This window comes from Pristiophorus japonicus, chromosome 7, assembly GCF_044704955.1.
Source record: "Pristiophorus japonicus isolate sPriJap1 chromosome 7, sPriJap1.hap1, whole genome shotgun sequence".
NCBI classification, from domain to species: domain Eukaryota; kingdom Metazoa; phylum Chordata; class Chondrichthyes; family Pristiophoridae; genus Pristiophorus; species Pristiophorus japonicus.
This window is the reverse complement of record NC_091983.1, coordinates 131124564-131148569: the sequence shown is the minus strand read 5'-3', so window position 1 is coordinate 131148569 and position 24006 is coordinate 131124564. Positions and strand designations below refer to the sequence as shown.

Here is a 24006-nt window from a genome sequence, read left to right as displayed (position 1 = left end):
CAGTTTCTACTCAGTTTTTTCAAAATTATTTGAAGAAAAGATAGAAGACGAATTTCAAAATCTTTATTCAGGTGACGTTTTTATATTGAGTATTTTGGTTTAATGCTGTGTGTGAGAGGAAGAAAAATGACAAGCATATACTGATTACACGCCTCTTTGAATTTCAGAAAGCCCATAAAGCTTGGAGATGAGGGCTGGAAATTCCTGAGGCCCTGCTTCAGAAGCATAAGTGCAGCAGAGCAGAATCCCCAACAAAGGATTGAGATCATCCCAAATACCAGGGATAAGATGAATTGTATAGTTGGGGTGGGCCTCAGCATCGCAGGGGTATATCATTGGTGGATGTTCCAGTTCAAACCATTCCACCTTTCTAAGGAAGAGTGGAGGACTCTGGAGGCCCAACTGGGCCAAAGATCTTCTTTTCTAAAAACTTTTCTGCTTCAAATAGAGAAGATAATCTTCCCCTTTCTGGGATTGATTTTCTAACTCTAGTGAAGGTTTGAGGCCTCAGTTCAACTGGTGTGAGTTCCGCTGAGGCATTTCAAGGTGTAAAGAGAATGTTTCGGTAAAAGTCCAGAAGCTCCCTCAACACCACGCCCCTTCCCCACAACCCCTTGGTGAGGTTAGGGATGAGGGCAGGTGGAAGAGCTGCCCATGATCCCCACAACTTAAAAGCCAGGATATAAGAACATAAGAACATAAGAAATAGGAGCAGGAGTAAGCCATTTGGCCCCTTGAGACTGCTCCATCATTGAATAAGATTAATGGCTGATCTGATCCTGGCCTCAACTCCACTTCCCTGCCCGCTCCCCATAATCCTTGACTCCCTTATCTTTCAAAAATCTGTCTATCTCCACCTTGAATACATTCAATGACCCAGCCTCCACAGCTCTCTGAGGTGGAGAATTGTAAAGATTTACGACCCTCAGAGAAGAAATTCCTCCTCCTTTAAATGGGCAACCCCTTATTCTGAAATTATGCCCCCGAGTTCTAGATTTCCCCATGAGGGGAAACATACCCTCTGCATGTACCCTGTCAAGCCCCCTCAGAATATTATATGTTTCAATAAGATCACCTCTCATTCTTTTAAACTCCAATAGGTATAGGCCCAACCTGCTCAACCTTTTTCCTTCTCAGGAATCAACCTCATGAACCTTCTCTGAACTGCCTCCAATACAAGTATATCCTTCCTTAAATAAGGAGACCAAAACTGTATGCAATACCCCAAGTGTGGTCTTACCAACCCCCTGTACAGTTGTAGCAGAACTTCCCTACTTTTATACTCCATCCCCCTTGCAATAAAGGCCAACATTCCATTTGCCTTCCGAATCACTTGCGGTACCTACATACTAACTTATTGTGTTTCATGTACAAGGACACCCAGATTCCTCTGTACCACCGCATTTTTTAATCTCCCCCCATTTAAATAATAATTTGCTTTTTTATTTTCCCTACCAAAGTGGATAACCTCATATTGTCCAACATTATACTCCATCTGCCAAATTTTTTCCCACTCACTTAGCCTATCCATATCCCTTTGTAGATTCTTTACGTCCTCCTCACAACTTGCTTTCCACCTATCTTTGTAACATCAGAAAATTTGGCTACATTACACTCGATCCCTTCATCCAAGTTATTAATATAAATTGTAAATGGCTGAGGCCCCAGAACTGATCCCTGCGGCACCCTACTCGTTATAGTTTACCAACCTGAAAATGACCCATTTATCCCGACTCTCTGTTTTCTGTTAGTTATCCTCTATCCATGCTAATGTATTACCCCCAACCCCATGAGCTCTCATCTTGTGTAGTAACCTTTTATGTAGCACCTTATCGAACGCTTTCTGGAAATCCAAATACACAACATCCACTGGCTCCCCTTTATCCACCCTGCTCATTACATCCTCAAAGAACTCCAGCAAATTTGTCAAACATGATTTCCCTTTCATAAAACCATACTGACTCTGCTTGACTGCATTATGGTTTTTTAAATGTCCTGCAACTACTTCCTTAATAATGGACTCCAGCATTTTCCCAATGACAGATGTTAGGCTAACTGGTCTATAGTTTCCTGCTTTCTGTCTCCCTCCTTTCTTAAACAGGGCCGTTACATTTGCAGTTTTCCAGTTCACCGAGACCTCTCCAGAATCCATGGAATTTTAGTTGTTTACAACCAATGCATCCACTATCTCTGCAGCCATCTCTTTTAAGACCCTAGGATGCAGGTCATCAGGTCCAGAGGACTTGTGCACCATTAGTCCCATTAGTTTGCCTAGTACTTTTTCTCTCATGATAATGATTGTTTTAAGTCCCCCCCCTCATCATAGCCACTTTATTATCAATTATTGGGATACTTTTAGTGTCTTCTACTGTAAAGACTGATACAAAATATTTGTTCAAAGTCTCCGCCATTTCTGTTTCCCATTATTAATTCCCCAGTATCATCCTCTAAGGGACCAAGGTTTACTTTAGCTGCTAGTTTACTCTCATAAGCTAGCTTCTCTGTCTTTATCATTTTTTTAATCATCCTATGCTGGTTTCTCAACATTTCCCGATCATCTGGCCTTCAACTGTTCTTCGCACTATTGTATGCCTTTATTTTCAATTTAATACCATCCTTTACTTCCTTAGTTAGCCACGTATGGTTCATCCTTCTCTAAGAGTCTTTCTTTCTCACTGGAATATTTCATTGCTGAGAGTTATGAAATATCTCCTTAAATGTTTGCCACTGCTTTTCTACAGTCTCGCTGGAAGGCAGAGGTCCAACAAAAATCCGGGACCTAAATAACAGGTGGTAGATGGAGAAAGCACAGGAGATACAACAGCTGGCCGACAGCCATGATGTGTGAAGATTCTTCATCGCAGTCATGGCTACCTACAGTCCAAACACCCAAGGCCCCACCCAACTGCTGGCAAAGAACGGTGAAACACTCATCAAGGACACCGAGGCAGTCAGGGCCCGCTGGAAGGAGCATTTCGAAGATCTCCTCAATTGAGACTCTGCCTTTGACTCGAGTGTTCTCGACTCCATCCCACAGCATGCTACTTGCCACCACCTCAGTAAAACCCCAGCACGAGGTAGAAAAAGTCATGACAGCTTAAGAACAACAAGGCTACGGGAACAGATGGAATCCCCGCTGAGGCACTGAAGTATGGCAGAGAGGCACTGTTGGCGAGAATACATGACCTCATCTCTCTCATCTGGAGGGAGGAGAGCATGCCGGGAGATCTCAGAGATGCAATGATCGTGATCATCTTTAAAAAAGGGGACAAATCCGACTGTGGCAACTACAGAGGAATCTCCCTGCTATCAGCCACTAGGAAAGTTGTCGCTAGAGTCCTCCTCAACTATCTTCTTCCTGTGGCTGAGGAGCTCCTTCCAGAGTTGCATTGCGGATTTCGTCCCCTATGGGCATAACGGACATGATTTTTACAGTGCAACAGTTGCAGGAAAAATGCAGGGAACAGCACCAGCCCTTATACATGGCCTTCTTCGACCTTACATAGGCTTTTGACACTGTCAACCACGAGGGTCTATGGAGCGCCTCCTCCGTTTCGGACAACCCCAATAGTTCAGCACCATCCTCCGCCTGCTCCACAATGACAGGCAGGCCATGTCCTTACCAACGATCCATTACAGACCCAATCCACGTCCGGACTGGGATCAAACAGGGTTGTGTCATCGCCCCAACCCTCTTCTCATTCTTCCTCGCTGCCATGCTCCACCTCACAGTCAACAAGCTCCCCGCTGGAGTGGAACTAAACCACAGAACCAGTGGGAACCTGTTCAACCTTTGTCGACTCCAGGCCAGGTCCAAGATCACCCCAACGTCTGTCATCAAGCTACAGTATGCGGACAACGCCTGCGTCTGCGCACATACAGAGGCTGAACTCCAAATTATAGTCAACTTATTTACTGAGGTGTATGAAAGCATGGGCCTTATGCTAAACATCTGTCAGACAAAGATCCTCCACCAGTCTGTCCTCGCCACACAGCACTCCTCCCACAGTCATCAAGATCCACAGCGTGGCCCTGGACAACATGGACCAGTTCCACTACCCCGGGAGCCTCTTAACAACAGGGAGCAAACATTGACGGCGAGATTTAACACCGCCTCCAGTGCACCAGTGCAGCCTTAAGCTGCCTGAGGAAAAGAGTGTTTGAAACCAGGCCCTCAAATCTGTCACCAAGTTCATGGTCTACAGGGCTATAGTAATACCCGCCCTCCTGTATGGCTCAGAGACATGGACCATGTATAGTAGACACCTCAAGTCGCTGGAGAAATACCACCAACGATGTTTCCGCAAGATCCTACAAATCCCCTGAGAGGATAGACGCACCAATGTTAGCGTCCTCGATCAGGCCAACATCTCCAGCATTGAAGCTGACCACACTTGATCAGCTCCGTTGGGCAGGCCACATCGTTTGCATGCCAGACACGAAGCTCCCAAAGCAAGCGCTTTACTCGGAACTCCTTCACGGCAAGCGAGCCAAAGGTGGGCAGAGGAAACATTACAAGGACACCCTCAAAGCCTCCCTGATAAAGTGCAACACCCCCACCAACACCTGGGAGTCCCTGGCCAAAGACCGCCCTAAGTGGAGGAAGTGCATCCGGGAGGGCACTGAGCACCTCAAATCTCATCACCGAGAGCATGCAGAAATCAAGAACAGGCAATGCAAAGAGCATGCGGCAAACCAGTCCCACCCTCCCGTTCCCTCAACAACTATCTGTCCCACCTGTAATAGGGACAGTGGTTCTCATATTGGACTGTTGAGCCACCTAAGAACTCAATTTTAGAGTGGAAGCAAGTCTTCTTCAATTCTGAGGGACTGCCTATGATGATGATGTTGATGATGACAGTGTTACCGTTTAATATATTTTCCCAATCCACTTTAACCAGCTATCCCTTCATACCTTTCTAATTACCTTTATTTAAGTTCAGGGCACTAGTTTGAGAACTGGCTTTCTCACCCTCAAACTGAATTTGAAATTCTACCATGCTATGATCACTCTTCCCAAGAAAATTCGTCACTACAAAATCGTTAATTAATCTAGACTCGTTACACATTACCAGATCTAAAATAGTCTGCTCCCTGGTTGGTTCCACAATGTATTGTTCTAAGAAACCATCCTGCATACACTCTATGAACTCTTCCTTCATGCTACCTTTGCCAATTTGATTTGTCCAATCAATATGAAGATTAAAATTGCCCATGATTATTGCAGTACCTTTCTTACAAGCCTCCATTATTTCTTGATTCATACTCCGTCCTATAGTGTGGCTACTGATTGGGGGCCTGTAGTCCACTGCCACCAGTGACTTCCTACCCTTATTATTTCTTATCTCCACCCAAACTGATTTTACATCTTAATCTTCTGAGCCAATATAATTTCTCATTACTGCACTGATCTCATCCCTTATTAACAGAACTACCCGACCTCCTTTTCCTTTGTGCCTATCCTTATGAAATGGTAAGCACCCCTGAATATTCAGTTCCCATCCTTGGTCACCTTGCAACCACATCTCTGTAATGGCAATCAGTTTATTTCTACTTGTGACATCAACTCATCTATCTTGTTAATAATGCTGTGTGCGTTCTGATATAGGGCATTTAATTTTGTCCTATGTGTATATGCTCTATTCCTTCCTGTCACACTCTGGTTATCATTAACCTTATCGCTACCCTGCACTTTTGCCTTCTCCTTTCTCTTTTTACATTTCCTCGCCTTGGATCCCTCGCCCCACTATTTAGTTTAAAGCCCTATCTAGAGCCCTAGTTATTCGATTCACCATGACTCTGGCCCCAGCCTGGTTCAAATGAAGCCTGCCCAATGGAACAACTCCCTCTTACCCCAGTACTGATGACAATGCCCTATGAATTAAAACCGATTTTTCCCACACCAAACTTTGAGCCACGCATTCATCACTCTGAACTTAGTTACCCTATGCAAATTTACTCGTGGCTCAGGTAGTAATCCAGTATACTCCATCCCTCTTGCAATAAAGGCCAACATTCCATTTGCCTTCCTAATTACTGCTGTACCTACAGGCTAACTTTTTGTGTTTCATGTACAAGGACCCCCTAGATCCTTCGGTACAGCAGCATTTTGTAGTCTCTCGCCATTTAAATAATAATTAGATTTTTTATTCTCTCTACCAAAGTGGATAACCTCACATTTTCCCACATTTTACTGCATCTGCCAAATTTTTGCCCACTCACTTAACCTATCTATATCACTTTGCAGATTCTTTGTGTCCTCTTCACAACTTGCTTTCCCACCTATTTTTGTATCATCAGAAAATTTGGTTACATTATGCTCGGTCCCTTCATTCAAGTTATTAATATAGATTGTAAATAGTTGAGGCCCTAGCACTGATCCCTGTGGCACCCCACTAATTACAGTTTGCCAAACTGAAAATGACCCATTTATCCCGATTCTCTGTTTTCTGTTAGTTAGCCAATCCTCTATCCATGCTAATATATTACTGCTCTTATCTTATGCAGTAACTTTAGATGTAGCACTTTATCGAATGCCTTCTGGAAATCCAAATACATGACATCTACTGATTCCCCTTTATCCACTCTGCTCATTACATTCTCAAAGACCTCTAGCAAATTTGTCAAACATGATTTCCCTTTCATAAAATCTGCTGATTGCTTGCTTACATTATTATTTTCTAAATGTCCTGCTATTGCTTCCTAAATAATGGGCTCCAGCATTTTCCAATGACAGATGTTAGGCTAACTGGGCTATAGTTTCCTGCTTTCTGTCTCCCTCCTATCTTGAATAGGGGTGTTACATTTGTGGTTTTCCAATCCACTGGGTCCTCTCCAGAATCCAGGGAATTTTTGTAGATTACAACCAATGCATCCACATCTTTTAAGACCCTTATTACTTGGAGGGTGCGAGTCTAGGTGGAGTAGAGGAACAAAGGGATCTCGGTGTGCAAATACACAAATCACTAAAAGTTGCGACACAGGTTAGCAAGGTCATAAAAAAAAGCAAATCAATCACTGGGGTTTATTTCTATAGGTATAGAATTGAAAAGTAGGAAAGTTATGCTAAACATGTATTGAACCTTGGTTAGACCACACTTAGGGCCCGAAATTCATCGACAAACCGCCCACTACTGCCCGTTGACCGCCCAAAAACACAAGTTTCGTCAAAAAACACGTACATACAGCCGGCTTACCGCCTGGGGGAAGTTTCATGAGTGACATACCACCGGGCGGTATGCACACTGCCTGCCCATGCAGACCAACAACATACCATCCAAAAGTGCAAGTTTCATGACATACCGCCGACATTCCACCGGAACTACATACCGTCCTGGACATGGTGGATCTTAAGTGGGCGGTATGTACACAGAGCTGACAGGCTTGTTTGATATTACATAGACCTTTATAATTCTCCACAGTTTGATGTATTTTTAAATGGATTGTAGTATTTTCTAGTGTTAGGCAATAATATAAATGGTCTAATAAAGCCATATTTACTCCTTTATTAATGAACTGTAATAAAAATGTTATTAGTTTCTCTCACCCTCCAGTCTCTCTCACCCCCATTCTCTCTCATCCGCCAGTCTCCCCCCCCCCCGACAGTGATCTCTCCCACCCCCACAGTGATCCTTCCCCCTCCACAGTGATCTCTCCCCCCCCCACAGTGATCTCTCCCCCCCCACAGCGATCTCTCCCCCCCCACAGCAATCTCTCCCCCCCCACAGCAATCTCTCCCCCCCTACAGCAATCTCTCCCCTCTCTCCCCCCACTCCCCCACAGCAATCGCTCCCCCCCACCTCAGCGATCTCTCCTCCCCACACAGCGATCTCTCCTCCCCATACAGCGATCTCAGGACAGCAATCTCTGTCCTCTCGTCGGTGCCTCTCGGGGGGCCGCACAACTTGAGAGCTGAAGATTACTGAGTCGAAAGGCCTCCTCCGCTTACCACCGCCTGCTGCACTCCGCTCCTGCCCACTGCACTCTGCTCCTATTACTGCTGAGAAATGCGGGATGAAACTCCCGCTCACTCGGCCTCAGTGGTACCGGGTGGTAAACGATGATGCACTGCCCGGGGACTGCCGAAAAACAGGTGGAACTTGTGGTTCACCAAATTCGGGCCCTTAGAGTACTACGTCCAGTTCTGGTCACCATATTATTGAAAGGATATCGAAGCACTGGAGAGGGTGCAGAGAAAACATAAGGATGATACCAGAAATGCGAGGGTATATATATCAGGAAAGGCTGGGTCTTTTTTCTCTTGAACTAAAGGCTATGGGGTGACCTTATAGAGGTCTTTAGAATTATGAAATGTTTTGATAGAGTGGATACAGAGAGAATGTTTCCACTTGTGGGATAGAGCATAACTTGAGGCAATCAATATAAGATAGTTACCAAGAAATTAAAGAAGGAATTCAAAAGAAAATCCTTTACCCAATGATTGGTGAGAATGTGGAACTCGCTACCACAGGGAATGGTTGAAGCAAATAGTATAGATGCATTTAAGGGGAGGCTAGACAAGTATATGAGGGAGAAGGGAATAGAGGATTTTGATGATAGATTTAGATGAGGAAAGATGGGAGGAGGCTTGAGTGGAGCATAAACGCCGGCATGGACTGGTTGGGTCGAATGGCCTGTTTCTGTGCCGTGTATCATATGTAATCCTGTGAAATCGGCTGAGATACAGTTTTTGGCTGAGGAAAGTGATGATCTGTCAGGAGGGAGCTTTAACTGTACATTTAAAGCTGGCAAATAATCAGCTGGAACAATGGCCACTGAACTCCCGCCTCACTTTCACAGACGTGGTCCCCAAAAGGCGTGTTTCTCGTGGCCAGGAAATTAAAGTGAAAAGGTAAGTTAAAAAAGTCTGTCAATGATCTGTCAACTAGATGCTAATAAATTTAATTGGGTCGCCCGCCGCTGCCTGTCGGATCTGCTCAGCTCTGACAGACCCAAAAATGGAAAGACGCATTGCAGCGGGTTGACAGCGGGGTTTCAACCCTTCTCAAAATAATCTAATTTCTCACCTGACCCACCACGATCCCACCTGCTGACCCCCCCCCCCTCCCCCCCTACCTCACCGTAATAGTCCAGCCACTATCTTTTGTTAGATTAACTTGCAATTTAAAAAAAATACAAATAGGGAAGAGTTCTCCCATAAGTGAAAACAATTCCTAGAATCTCATTTTATTTTCCCTTCCATTATATCTGTGTGTATATTGCAAAATGTAGCCAAATTAATTATATTTAAACAGAATCTGGAACTGTTCAAACTTACAGTGTTGGCTAGATGTTATTTCCCTCTGTGTGACATGCTGTGTACACTAGGCTCTTGTTCACTGGTTTCACAAAATACTCTCTGTACTTATGGAAAATTCCTCTCTTCTACTGATTTATTCATTCTTGGAGTAGAAAGAATAATATCATAGGATTACTGCTCAACTGAACAGCTTTATTTCTGGAACACAGGATTTTGAACCCGATAAAATGAAGTTCTGTATCATGTTGGTCTTTTTCCTCTCTTTCGTATAGTTGTGGTTCTTTTCAGGTTTGAGCCTCCTATACATTTTACATTCATCTGGCAAGTCCCTGAATGGTACAACCTTAAGAAACTTGGAAGACGTATGGGCAGGAAGCTGCTGTGGACTGCAGATTGTTTGCAAAGTCCTGACTCTGGTTTTGGGCAGCAAGCTGTGAGACGGAGGCTGCTGATCTGAAGGTGAGGGAGAGCTGAACGTGTGAAAGAAGCCAGAGCTGAGTATAGACTCAATCTGTATCCTGATGAAATTGAGATAAGGTCAACGGGAACTGCTGGATTTTCCTGCAATACAAATCTCTTTTGACAGAGTATGTTCCAAACTCTGCCCAGCTGTATGTTATTTAAGAGGAGCCTCTGGGGGAAAAGCAGAGCAGAAGCTGGGAAAGGAAGTGAAAGCGTTTTTTTTAGGGCTATCGTTAGACTGCCTTAAAGTGACACATCTGGCAATTGAAGGCAGGGGGGAGTAAAAACAACCAAAGCTACAAAGCAGGAGGAGCAAGCAGACTCTAGAGAAAGCCTAACAACAACCTGAAGAAAAGACTGTCAGGAGAAGGGGAGGAAATGGCTTGGATTTCACCCTGGCTGTGTGCTTTCTCCCTAACCGTCTTTGGATTGTTTTACCCAGCTCCTGGCTCTGGGGAAAGCAGTGGTCTTCCTATCAATACAGAAGATAATATCTCTACCATCCTTAGAGACGAGCATCCAGTGGACATAGGGAATCTGTCTGAGGAGGTAATCAACACATTTTACATAAAAGACTTGTTAAGGTTAATGCTATATTCAGGTGCATATTGACATTATAACTGTTTAAAATAAAGTTTAGCAAAAACATGTTGATTAAATGGTTAATCAGATATTTAAGGAACCAACATAATTTTGAAATGAGGAAAGATATATTTAGGATACCAACTGCTTAACGTACATTAGCTTAAATGCGGAGTCTAATTATTTTATACGTTTCTGCTATTGTTCTCAGTTTTTCCTTTTTATTGTGTTAGTAAAACGAAACTGTTGCTGACCTTTCCTTTGCCAGTTCTCTACATTGCCTCTCCCACAGTGCCACATTCCTCGGCTATGTATCAAATCATAACAGTTTATCTGCAAGATTAATGACTTAAAAATATATATATGTATATGATTTCAGGACAGTCTAGTTCTGTCAAGTTGCAGGTTATGGATGAGAAGGAATGAGTTAAATAATCCTGTTCATTGTAATTAGTTCAGTGAGTGGGAAACAGCTAGGACATTAGAGTGATAACTGGAGGTAGGGGCATTAAAAACAGGAAATTAAAATCAATACCTGTAAATATGAGAAATAAAAAAGATAGATAAGGGAAAAAGAACTGAGGAGCAGCAAATGGAGAAGGGAGGGGAGGAAGTGCCATCAATCAAGCAGTCGGGGAAAGAGAAAATAACTGCACCGGCTATTAAATTTAAATCAAAAGCTAAACTACAAAGCAATGATATTCTGCAAGCCAACATAAACTTTTGAAGATGGAAAAAATGACGGAGCATTTTCATGGGGGAGTAACTGGCGGAAGTGTTTATCTTGAGGTTTATTTCTCTTTCTAAATTAAAGGCATATGTGCCTGTATTCTGTTGATTCCTAAAGAGAAAAATAGTCATTTCTAAGATAGTGTTGGAGAGAATCATTAAAAATAAGGGTGCGATGTGTCAAATGAAACCGACATCAGGAATTCTTCTCCTATCCGATTTATTTGCTTCTGAGTGCAGCTGCAGACATATGGAAAGAGGGCGGCAGAGAAGGGAAAGTATGATCAGCGGGAGATGTAATAAAATCTGCCCAGTCTGATGGGAGTTTCTCACTAGTGTGGAGAAAAACATATCACTGTTTCTTGTGAGAAAATGAATGGCGAACTATCTAAGCTATGGACATCTGTGGAATGTGCTACATACTTTTAGGGTCACGAAAAATTTTTTTCAACATGACACAAAGACCACAGTCACTGAATTCAAACTTCTGAGTGCAAGCACATAGTCAGTCATAAATTCCACTGAGGCAAGTGACCTTAATTCTTCGAGTAGATCCCATGTCTGACATCGAAATCAGAAGAATGGCGGTTCTCAAATCGAGCAAGCTAGTAAATAAAAATACACAGAGTCCTGTTGCGGAAAGTTGATACGAAATCAAAATCTACACTGTAAGTGTGAAGAGCACCCATAATGCAAATATATCTGCTTCTCTTGCTTGAGACTGACACAAAAATTTACCTTAATAAAGCTTTTTTGTGTAATTCAAATTCCAGAAGTGAAACTTAATTTGTATTTTCTGATAACAGCAAATCCAAAACAAAAAAATACTACTCCTCCTCTAAATAGACAAACTTGAAACACAATATGCAGCTGAAGGAATTGTGAGCTTACCTTAGTTGTGTGTGTGGCCCGCTTTGAGGCTCAATTCAATTGAACGGGGTCAAGCTCTGTTTTAGTTAGGAAACACACACAACTGTGTACATATAACAGTGACTTCCATGCCCCCACTCCAAGTGTGGCCCGGCATTATAATAACACTTGTGAAAGGTCCAGCTCCCGAATAATGACACTTGTAGTATCTTTAATTAAAATGTGGCTTTTTCACTTGCAATATTGGAAAACTAGCAAAGTAACTTTTGATCCTTCGATGCTAATCACTTGCAGCCTTGTGGAAACCAAACCAACCAAAGTGGGCCATGACACATAGTTAGCTGTTTACTATAAAAGGAATTGATTATCCAGTGTACCTGGTTTCATTCAGACTAGAATTCACAATTGCACACTGATGGTTAGGAGGCCTGTTGGCACCTAATTATCCAACATCTTAGAAATTATGATATTTTATGACATTTATTTTAGAGAATATTAGGCTTTTTCCAACTAAAGAGATTCAGGGATTAAGGGGTAGAAATTGCCATTCACCGGAAACAGGGTGCACCTACCCCTTCTGAAGTGTCCTGGCCACCGTATCCATTGCGACGAAATTCCTATCCAGCGATATTCAGTTCCTTGGGGTTTTTTTCCAGTGGGGCAGAAGTGGATCATCAGGTGGGCGGAAGTGGGAGCAGAGCACAGTGGCCGTCAATAGTGGGGCGGAAGTGGGGGTGGGCGCTGATGATATCATCTCACTGGCACATCACAACGTCTCTCCACTTCAATTAAAGGGAAGAGCCGCTGCGAACTCTGCAGATATTTTAGTTAGGTCCACTGGGCCATCAGGGAACACGGACTCTTCCAGACCGCAGAAATTGCAGGCGGCCTGGGAGCCCGTGAACTGACTTAAAAACTTATTGCATGGGACTGCTCCATGCACCACCCTCCAGGCCAAGTCCCCAATAAATAGAGGGAGGACTCTTGCGTAGAGTGCACTCCATTGGGGAACCCCGCCTCTTCCTGATGGCAAGATGGTGCGCCATGGCGTGTCCGGACGACAGACGAGGATGGCAAGATGGAGAGTGTGCAAGAGCAGCCTGTACAGGAAACCCCTCCGCACAGAACTGTGAAAGGCACGGAGGGGATTTCCCCGAGGCGGCTCAAGTTGTGAGGCACCGGCTCCCGAGGGAGGTTCCGGGGCTTGGCGCCGATGAGGAATTCTGTCCGGACAGGGGTCAGTTCAGATGGGATCTTCCCACGTGCTTGAGCCTCCTCGACCACCTAACGGAGTCAGGACCCAGTGCTGTTTTTAGCGACTCGATGGCATTGGCCGCGCGCCGGACGCGGCCCAGTTCAGGCATCGTGCCAGCACGTCTGGCGCCATCCAGCCCGCTCCTCCGCCCTGACCCTGGTCACCTCACCAACCACAGCTCTCTCGTCTGCCTGCCACCTAAAACTGCGGTCATGGAGGTACGGATTCCTGAGCAGCGGCTCCTGCAGGACAGGCGCCACTCCAGACAGGGGAGAGCTGCGCTTGGTGGCAACTCTGTTCCAGATCCTGATGAGTTCCTGGTAAAAGACAGGCAGCCCCCAAATGGCGGTCCTGACAACCCCGCAGGCTCACAAACAGGAGCTGCATGTCGTAATTGAGGCTGTACTGCTGGCGGAAGAAATACGTTGCCAGCGCATGCTACTTAGGAGGGGGCTCAACGCAGAGGTATCTCTGCCGGGCCTGAAGACGGAAAGTCGCAAGCTGGATGTTGACGCACCCAAATGCCTGACCGCCCTCCCTAAGCGGGAGACTCAAAACCGCAGCAGAGACCCAGTGCTTCCTGTTGTTCCAGAAGAAGTCCAGCTTGGTTCATGCAACTCTTTTAGAGTAAACAAATGAACATTAGGTCAAGTGCCCCCCGATCTGGGGGACACTCCAAATATTTCGCAAGGCCCTTTTTTTTTGTATTTTTGTAGTTTTTTTTTGTGTTTTTTTGGGGGGCTCTAAAACCATAATTTACAAGTGCCCCCCATAAAAGGGGAGGGGGGACACGAAAACCGGCATTTAAAACAAATTAAACTTTAAAACATAAAATCAAATTAAAATTTGGTTGCCGGGGGTGATGATGCACTCCAGTCCCTCCGGTACCCACCTCTCGCGGAAGGCCGCGAGCGTACCGGTGGACACCGCGTGCTCCATCTCTAAGGACACCCTGGCCCGGATGTAGGCACGGAAGAGAGGCAGGCAGTCAGGCTGAACGACCCCCTCGACCGCCCGCTGCCTGGACCAGCTGATGGCACCCTTGGCCGTGCCCAGGAGCAGTCCTATGAGGAGGCCCTCGGACCTACCCGCTCCCCTCTGCCCAAAGATCAGGAGTGTGGGACTGAAGTGCAACCAGATTTTCAGGAGCGGCCCCTTTAAATATTGGAACAGGGGCTGCAACCTCGCACATTCAGTAAAAACGTGGAACACGGACTCTTCCAGACCGCAGGAGCCCGTGAACCGGCTTAAAAATTTATTGCACGGGACTGCTCCGTGTACCACTCTCCAGGCCAAGTCACCGATAAATAATGGGAGGACTCCTGCGTAGAGTGCACTCCATCGGGGACCCCTGCCTCCTCTGGACGGCAAGATGGTGCGCATGGCGTGTCCGGCCGGCAAATGAGAATGGCAAAATTGAGGGTGTGCAGGAGCAGCCCGTACAGGAAACCCCTCCGCACAGAACTGAAAGGCACGGAGGGGATTTCCCCGAGGCGGCTCAAGTTGTGAGGCGCCGGCTCCCGAGGGAGGTTCCGGGGTTTGGCGCCGATGAGGAATTCCGTCCGGACGGGGGTCAGTTCGGACGGGATCTCCCCACGTGCTTGAGCCTCCTCGACACACCTAACGGAGTCAGGGCCCAGTGCTGTTTTTAGCGACTCGATGGCATCGGCCGCGCGGCGGACGTCGGCCGAATTTAGGCGCCGCGCCAGCGTGTTTGGCGCCATCCAGCCCGCTCCTCCGCCATCGAGCAGGTCCCTGACCCTGGTCACCTCACCAGCCACAGCCCTCTCGTCCGACTGCCACCTAAAACCTCGGTCGTGGAGGTACGGATTCCCGAGCAGCGGCTCCTGCAGGACAGCCGCCACTCCAGCCGGTGGAGAGCTGCGCTTGGTGGAGACTTTGTTCCAGACCCTGGTGAGTTCCTTGTAAAAAACAGGCAGCCCCTGGACGGCGGTCCTGACCCCCCCCCCCCAGGCTCACAAACAGGAGTTGCGTGTCGTAGTTGAGGCCGTGCTGCTGGCGGAAGAAATACGTCGCCAGTGCACACCACCTAGGAGGACGTAAAGGTATCTCTGCAGGGTCTGAAGACGGAGAGTCGCTAGCTGGGCGCTGACGCACATCAACGACTGACCGCCCTCCCTAAGCGGGAGACTCAAAACCACAGCAGAGACCCAGTGCTTCTTGTTGTTCCAGAAGAAGTCCAGCTTGGTTCATGCAAACTCTTAAAAGCTCAGCTGTAGCCAATTAAGTGAAATAATGATGAGCTCTTGAGATTTAAAGCTCTCTTATGTTGCATATCATCAAAGGTAGCTGGCTGAAGGTTAGTATGAATACCAGATGTATTATGAAATTGATAAAATATTCCATAAAATAAAATGTTCCATCAGGATTGTCAAAGAGTAGACCCTGTGATGGGCTGACATCAGGTCGTACCACAATGGTCTACAATAGGCCTTCAAGAGAATAACAGTTGGATTTTGAATGCTATACCTTGGATGTTGGAGTTAAAAAGTGGAGCCTTGCATACTATTGTTAGCCACTGTAGTTATTGTGTGTGTGACATGTTGCATATGATGTAGCAGTAAACATTTGGACAGTAGTTGGAACCTGGACAGAGAGAGAACCAACAATAGAATGAAAGCTGGGACGTTCTTGAGGTTTAAAGGCTGGTTCTTTATTTGAGTTATGTTTGTTTTTTGTTTTTTTTTAAATCCTCTATAGTGTTATCTTTATGAATTCCCTAAGCTTGGTTCACTTTTACAGCTGTATACCTTGGGGGATGATAGAGTCCAGAAAAAGGAGAGATTTTACAATAAGGTGAAGACATTACAATGACTTGTTTATATATGTCTTAACTGACATTAAATTCCCCCGACAGAAACTATTTTGACTACATTTGTCACCTTCCAACAAGGCCACTCAATAGGATACCAAACTCACATTGCAATTATAATGTATTTATTCATCTGTGACACCTATTGGTTGAGTTCTGATTGACATTGGTGCCACTGTTGTCAGGGAGTTCATGTCTTTGATCTTTTCACCCATTCACTTGACTTCAAACATTGCTTTGGAACTTTAAGGGTCTAATGAGTGAAGGGAGTGTATTAGGTTAAAATATAACTTCATCAGTAGATCGAAGACATAATAATATTGATATAGAATGAGTTCTAAATTTGTAGCTTATGGCTTATAAAGAATTTTTTAAAACATGCGAGATTATGGACATTTTTATATTTCAAGATAATGTTGCTGTTAAAACAAGACTATTTCCCATTTTTTCAATGGTCAAGAGAGAATATTCCTCTTTCAGGATATCACTTTTTAAACCAGGGGTTTCATGCTCAACTATAGCAGGATCAGTGCGAAGTATTGTAATACACTTTGGGAGGAAAAACAAGGGCCGCGATTTTGCCTACCGAGGGGGGCCCAGTATGGCCGAGGTAGGTGGCAGACAGCGACCCCGCTCCCTGCTCCATCTCGCTCTGTAAGAAGAATCTTCCATTGATGGGGCTTGTTAAGCCCGCCCTGTGAGATTCCCGGCCAATTAAAAGCAAACGAGTCTGACAACATCATTTGATGATGTGCCATCAACCAGTTTCCTTAAAGGAACCATGTCCACATTCATTTTGACATTTGTGCTGTTTGTGTTCTGCAGCACTGAGGTTCTCCAAACACTGACAAGCACTGCACAAAGATGCATGACTGCACCCAGGCTCTCCTATGACTCCCTCCAGATGCTTGTGGAGAGAGTCACGGCCGCAGGGATGTTCTCCTCCCTTCCAATGGATGGAAGAGACCTCCCCAGGACACCAACACTGCCTTGTTGCACATTGCACAAGCAGGGATGCCGTCAGGAGGACCAGGCTGCAGTGGCACAAATCTTTCAATGATCTCAGTAGATCGCGAAACATTACTGCAAAACCACACTCAACCTCATCCTGCTGTGCCACTCATCACATCCCCATCACTCTGCCTTCCCAACCCTATTCCTGCAAGGCCTTACTCACACAAATTTACCTTGCACCTCCACCCATCCCCCTCTCTCTCTATCTACAGTGTCAGTTCCCCATCTTACTAGCCACCCCTCACACTCACCCTCATCCTTGTCCAATCATACCAACTAACAACACACAAAGGGAGGCACTTGGGTCTTTTATGTACCGTTCATGTAAAGTTTCTGTTAATGTGTTGACAAGCATTGAAATCTTTATTTTCAACACTTTGCCTTCTTGGACAGATTTGTGTCCACCTTTGGAAGTGGCTTAGTGAGTTGTAATGAATGGTGAGACATAACGGTTCCCCTCACAATAGTGATACGTGTGAAGGAATGGCTTGGGCATTGCAGGGATGCATTATGGTGCTGGTGTGGGGTGGTGCCAACCTGGCACATCATGTGACAGCCAGGGTGTACAGTATCAAGTGAAGTAAATCTGTCCATGGTGAGGTCATCTCTGGCCTCCCGGGCAGCAATGTGGTCGGGTGCTGATGTCCTGTATCCTGTACAGCATCAGGTGATTGCGGGACTGGAGGGCATGATCTTAGAATAAGGGGCCGCCCATTTAAAATTGAGATGAGGAGAAATTTCTTCGCTCAGCGGGTTGTAAATCTGTGGAATTTGTTGCCTCAGAGAGCTGTGGAAGCTGGGACATTGAATACATTTAAGACAGAAATAGGCAGTTTGTTAAATGATAAGGGGATAAGGGATTATGGGGAGTGGGTGGGGAAGTGGAGCTGAGTCCATGATCAGATCAGCCATGATCTTATTGAATGGCAGAGCAGGCTCGAGGGGCCGTATGGTCTACTCCTGTTCCTATTTCTTATGTTCTTATGTTATATAATATAGAACTCCCAGTGCAGAGCTTTGCTCAGAAAAAGAGCAGGTGGATAATTGGACACAGAATTCAATGCCTGGTCAGCTTTCTATGAAGTGAGGCTTCACGCTGGGAGCACCAGCTCAGAAGATTTACCCTAACAAATATATGGGCTTTCTGCCATAATTTTCCATATACTGATTTCACAAACTCATCTGAGAACAGCAAGTAGAAGCAAAAGTAAGATTTGTACATCTCTCAGCAGGCAGTTTAAGGTTGAATTGGCAAAGGTCTCATTACAAACTTCTCTCATGGCAAAAGTTTGGGGGGAGGGTGTCTAAAGAGCAAGCAACTTAGTTACAAAATTAAGAGAGTGGGCATAATTACATTTCATTCTGTTTATTTTATACCAGGCTTTCAGTATTTAGGACCATGAATGACAGATGTTTTACATTAGAAATGACAATTACTTTTTGTAAAGCCTTGAGAATATTTTTTGAACTTTCCCACGAGATGCATATACATTTTATATTCCTGACTGGTAGTTAAGTGTACTCATTGCAGTGCATGGCTCAAGATTGCTGATGATTTCACACTGACACTGTCACGATTGAAACAGTTCAAAATTACAACTAAAATTGTTACCCATTTCATTACTTTGTTAAGCAACTAAACCCTTGTTGTTGTAGACTAGTTCTTGGAACCTAATTTCACAACATCTTTACAAATACAGAAAAGCAAATGAAAACACTGACTTTATGTGGAACAGGTTTAGTTTCTTGAGCCACTTAAACTAAAAGCTAATTTTTAAATGTTGCTCAATAGGGATTATTATTTGAAGGATACATTAATATACCCTGCAATAGTATTTGCAAGCCTGACACCTATGCTATCACATGTGAGTGTGGCAACGTTTATTTTGGCAAGACTGGCCACCTTTTGCAGACATGGCTTTCTTGACATGGACGTGTTTCGAAAAATAAGGCTGTCAACTGGTCAGCTCCCTCACAGCCATATAAACGATTGCCAAATCGCATTGCAGCCAAATTGAATTGTAATGAAAGCTATTAAAATCCAAACTCGGGACCATTTGCTTATTCATTCCAAAGAAGAATGTAACATTAGTAATATCTGGCTGCCTGCACATGGAGGTAACTAGGCAATGGCTCAGAAGTTTATCTTACTGTTTAGCAGCTGTACATTGGCTATCATCTTAATAGCTCTCAGTGGTTTGTCATTTCTGAAGACAAGAGCAGTGCGACATCAGGGGGCCGAAATTGCGTGCCATCCTGTTTGGGGGCCGTAACAGTCGCAAGGCTAGAGTTCCTGTTCCTGGCGCGCAAAATATCGCGCTCCACTTGCTCAGTGGGCCGCGACCCTGGCGGAAGGACTCCGTGAAGGACCGAGCGCTACACGGTGGGACACATAATGCTGCTGCATAGACTGGGCCCTCCCCTTCATTAAAGGGTCCATCCCTGGACCACCAGTGAGCAGGGTGCCATGGCAACAGCCTGGCACACAAGCGAAGTGCCGAGCTGCAAGATTGCGGCTGCAAGACCTATGCCATTTTTTTATACATTCCCCATCTCCTCTTTAATTATCGCCCCACGAGCAGCTTACATCCCGGTATGGGCCCCCTGAAGCTGTTGCGGGCATTGCCTGAGAAAGCTTCAGCGGGTGCCACTGAATTTTCGCTGCGGACGAATAAAGGTCGCTGCGCATGGTGATGACATCACTGGTGCAGCGGAGCGGGACGCTACCGGTTACTTCCGCCGGTCAACTCCTCCAAAATTTTGCGGGAGTTGGTAGCAGTGCCGCGCCCGGGTGAAAGGTCGCTTGCGCCCCTTTAGCACATGAGGTGCAAACACCCCTAATTTCACCCCCTAAGTTATTTCCATTTTCAACTTTTCTCTTTTTACCTTCTTGTTTTTTTTTATCCCCTACAACCATCCAAATAATTCTGTAACTGACAGTGAATAACTTCTTTTGGTGTCTCTCTTGAAGCTAATATTCAAAATATTTAGAGAATGTAGCCACAAATGTTCACAAGTCACTGTGACTCCCAGGCCTAAAAAAATGATTTCATACGTTCTGAAGAATGGATATCTAATAATCTAAATATTCTTTTCTCTTGTGAAAAACTGATTGATAGTTTTAATCCCAACTGTTAAAGTAGTGTGAAAAGCTATTTGAAAGTGTTTGTTTGATTTCAGTTCTACAGCATGAAAAGCACTTTTTCTGTGCTTTGTAACATACCATTAGCAGGAGCTAGCACTGGGGTGGCGAGTACAGCACTAGAGCAGACCAGGGATTGAGATACTGCAATAGAAGCCAGGCACTGGACAATGCAGGGTACTAAAGTACCGAGCACTGAAACAAACAGGAAGTAAGTCTTAGAGCAGGCCAGGGAGTGGGACATTACATCAGACTGGGTTAAAAAAAAACTGAGTCCCAAGAGGCAATAAAGTGGATTACGGTCAGTGGTTATAGCTTTTCAGCAGATCGCCTCTTTTGTCAGTTCCGAAATGTAGCCCCAGATTCTCGTTTGAATGATCATCCATTTTTGGGGCAGATTTAGGACAGTAAACAGTGCAGAATCCATTCTTAAAGGCTACTACCACAGAAAGACTGCACATGAATTCTCTTCCCCCCAAAATCTTCAGTTCCCTTTAAAGGCTTCTGGAAGCCCTTTGTATCACATTTTAATGGGATCAAGAAGACTGACCCTTTCACCCCACTCCCTTCCATTTCTGCTCTGAACCCACTTCAAATAATTACAATCACTATATCAATGATGGTCAGAGCTGCTGCAAGGTATCCTTGAGGGAATACCATATTGTGGAGGCCATTTTTTGTGCAACGACTGAAGATGATTGTTTCATCGCCTGAATAACAAACGTTGTTGTACCCTTGGGTTGAGTCAGGACTTTGTGCTGCTGCTTTTACTTAGTTCTGCACAAAATACTGCTTTGCACTTGGAACATGGATTTCCCGATGGGAACACCTTTATGTTGAATATATGAAGATTAAGATGATGAACCCATAGTGGCTAGTTTGGAGATTCTTGGATCGCAATAATTATGGGGAGGTGAGGAAGGGTCATAGTTGTCGGAAAATCCAGAAATTCAGGTAATCCAGAAGTCCTGACAAATTTAACAGCAGGACCTCATTTAAAATGTTTGTTTCCCTTTTCCAGCCAGCAACCAGCCAGATTGGAAGGCCGGCTGGTTGCCATGTGGGAAGGCCTGTGGTACCAGGCCGCAGCCAGGAAGTGGAAGGGAGGGAGGAATAGATGTTAAAGGCCAGTGTGGTGGGGAGGGGAGGAGGAGATCTGAAAGCTTTGGGGAGATCAGAAAGGTGAGAAGGTGATCGGAGAACTTAGGCCTTTGGGGAATCAGAGGCAGGGTGAGATCGTGGGTCAGGGGAGGGAGATCGGATTGTGGTGGGGGTCGGCCGATCGCGGGGAGGGAAGCAGGTAAGCATGGGAGGCAGGGGGAAACAATCCTGCTCCTCCTGGCCCACGAGCAGTGCTGGAAAGGCAGTTACCTGATTGATCCTGCCCTTCTTCTCTCCATCCAGCTGCTGGGTTTCCTGTTACTGCAAAACCCGTTCCAAAGGTGTTAAAATAAAACTGCTAAAATTTGAGGCACGCAGCTTCATTAAAATATTTAAATAACTGACCCGCCTCCAGAGAGCCGGTTAATCACCCGCCACCCAACCCGCCTCTGTTAAAATTGAAAGTTCGAGGTGGGCTGGGGTCGGGTTTCAGATTTGAAATTTTAACCTTCCCCCCGCCCCCAACCCTCTTCCACCTGTCGTGAGGAATTAAAAGTCCCCCCATAATGTTTCATTCCAATATATATATTATATATCCAGGTCAAATTTATTTTGCCTGTCAGGAATTCTTGATTGAAACATGACTGTTCGATACTACATCCTGACTGAACATATATTCAATAATCTTCTGTTTTATCTCACTCAACATGTACGTCTTTTCTAAAGCCCTTGTGTGGCACAATGTGCCCTCAACCAGACACAATGTACACTTGAATTTCTTTGCATCTGTTTATTTTTTCACAGCTGTCATACCCTGTACTGTGGTGTTGAGATGCCGTAATCAGAGAAGTACATTATTTGGCCAAGCTAAAGATTGAAAATCTAAGGAATGAATTTCCTTGGGGCGTCTCCCACTTTGTCGCCATAACATCAGTTAAAATTCAACAGAAATCCTAATTTAGGCGTGTAATTGTGTTTCTGCCAACCCTCTGCTGAAATTATAATAGCAGAGTGTGTGTATTAGTGAAGTCACCAGGAATTGAGATTTCTTCTTAAATCAAGATGAAACTAGCTCAATGGTCCAACCCTCACACATAGTATTGCTGTTGTTACACAATTAATTTTTGTTCTTGATTATTATTTTTCAGTGGTTATTATTGATTTCCAAAAGTTATATGAGAATACCTTTTGTGGGTGGATAATTGATCTCATTAAATCATTTTTTGTTATGTGTAATTAATACAAATTATTAAATCCTAGAAGATATTAACTATTAGTGGGAAACATAATCACCCTGTATTTCTTTATTAATTCTTAAACAAAAGCATGAATATAAGTGACTAATTGTTACAAAATCAATTGTTTTTCTTAATTGATAAGATAAATGTAAAAGTACAGAGAATAAACACATTTTTTGATCACTTTAGTTGTTTGTTTCTGGGCTAGTTATTTTTTAAATATCAGTTTGTTTTTGGTGATCATGTTCAGTTAGATTTGAAATTGTGTTGTTGCTCTTTTTCAGGGATGTCCAACAGATTTCTACAGCACAGTTTATGGAGCATGTTTGCCTTGTAACTGCAATGGTCATTCAGATCAGTGCCTTGATGATTCTGGAATCTGCATTGTGAGTAGCTGCTGCTTTTATGTATTGGATATTGTTAAGTTAGATTGTTATCTTGATGATGTTTATCAGCTGGTTCCAACTGACTGAATTGAATTGTACAAGTTACCTTATTTCTCTCTCCTCCTGACTGCTTTCATTCCCCTATCTGGCAGCTCTAATGACCATCAGACGAAGATGTTTTGTCAGCTGTTTCTTTTCAGTTCACACTCTCTGTAGATAATACATGGCTTTACTAGCTAGGCAAAAGTAAGCTGAGAATGATTGCAGATGACATGGATTGGTTGAACACATTTTAAGCAAAGCATTTTTTGTCAAATGGCCATGTTTACTATGGTTTTTTTTGATAATATGTCTGACTGCTTGTAAAATAATATGTCATCTGTCTTTGATTTACTGCTAAATTGTTGGTGTATAGAGCAGTCGTTCTTGTCATGTATTCAACCAGCATTGTAACCCATGTATAAACTGACCTAAGTTGTACACCGTGAGAACACTGACCACTGGGTGGGAGACACTCCTAACCTGGACCTTCAGGTATAAAAGGGGAAGCTCCACCCACCTTCATCACTTGAGTGCTAAGGAATAAAGGACAGGTCACAGACTGACCTTCTCTCAAGCATGGGCCTCTTGTGCATCTATACTGTGTAGTAAGGACGTATCAATGGCAACAAGAAACTGGGATTTAAACCACGCGAGCATGGCCACTAGCAGAACAGACGAGAGGTACTGTGTTAAGGAATGGTTGGGACAGAGATTCAACATTGTTAACATAGAAACATAGAAACATAGAAAATAGGTGCAGGAGCAGGCCATTCAGCCCTTCTAGCCTGCACCGCCATTCAATGAGTTCATGGCTGAATATGAAACTTCAGTACCCCCTTCCTGCTTTCTCGCCATAACCCTTGATCCCCCGAGTAGTAAGGACTTCATCTAACTCCCTTTTGAATATATTTAGTGAATTGGCCTCAACTACTTTCTGTGGTAGAGAATTCCACAGGTTCACCACTCTCTGGGTGAAGAAGTTTCTCCTCATCTCGGTCCTAAATGGCTTACCCCTTATCCTCAGACTGTGACCCCTGGTTCTGGACTTCCCCAACATTGGGAACATTCTTTCTGCATCTAACCTGTCTAAACC

At 44.5% G+C, this 24006-nt stretch overlaps 1 protein-coding gene across 1 annotated transcript in view; it reads left to right on the top strand.

Moving 5' to 3' along the window:
- The first annotated feature begins 9915 nt into the window (after positions 1 to 9915).
- Positions 9916 to 24006, top strand: part of lama4 (laminin, alpha 4) — a 247950-nt gene continuing 233859 nt past the window's right edge. Inside the window, exons 1-2 of the mRNA XM_070885329.1 lie at positions 9916 to 10270; positions 22770 to 22871. Of these exons, the coding sequence (XP_070741430.1) occupies positions 10100 to 10270; positions 22770 to 22871 (273 nt within the window). The 5' untranslated portion in view covers positions 9916 to 10099. The remainder of the gene's footprint in view (positions 10271 to 22769; positions 22872 to 24006) is intronic.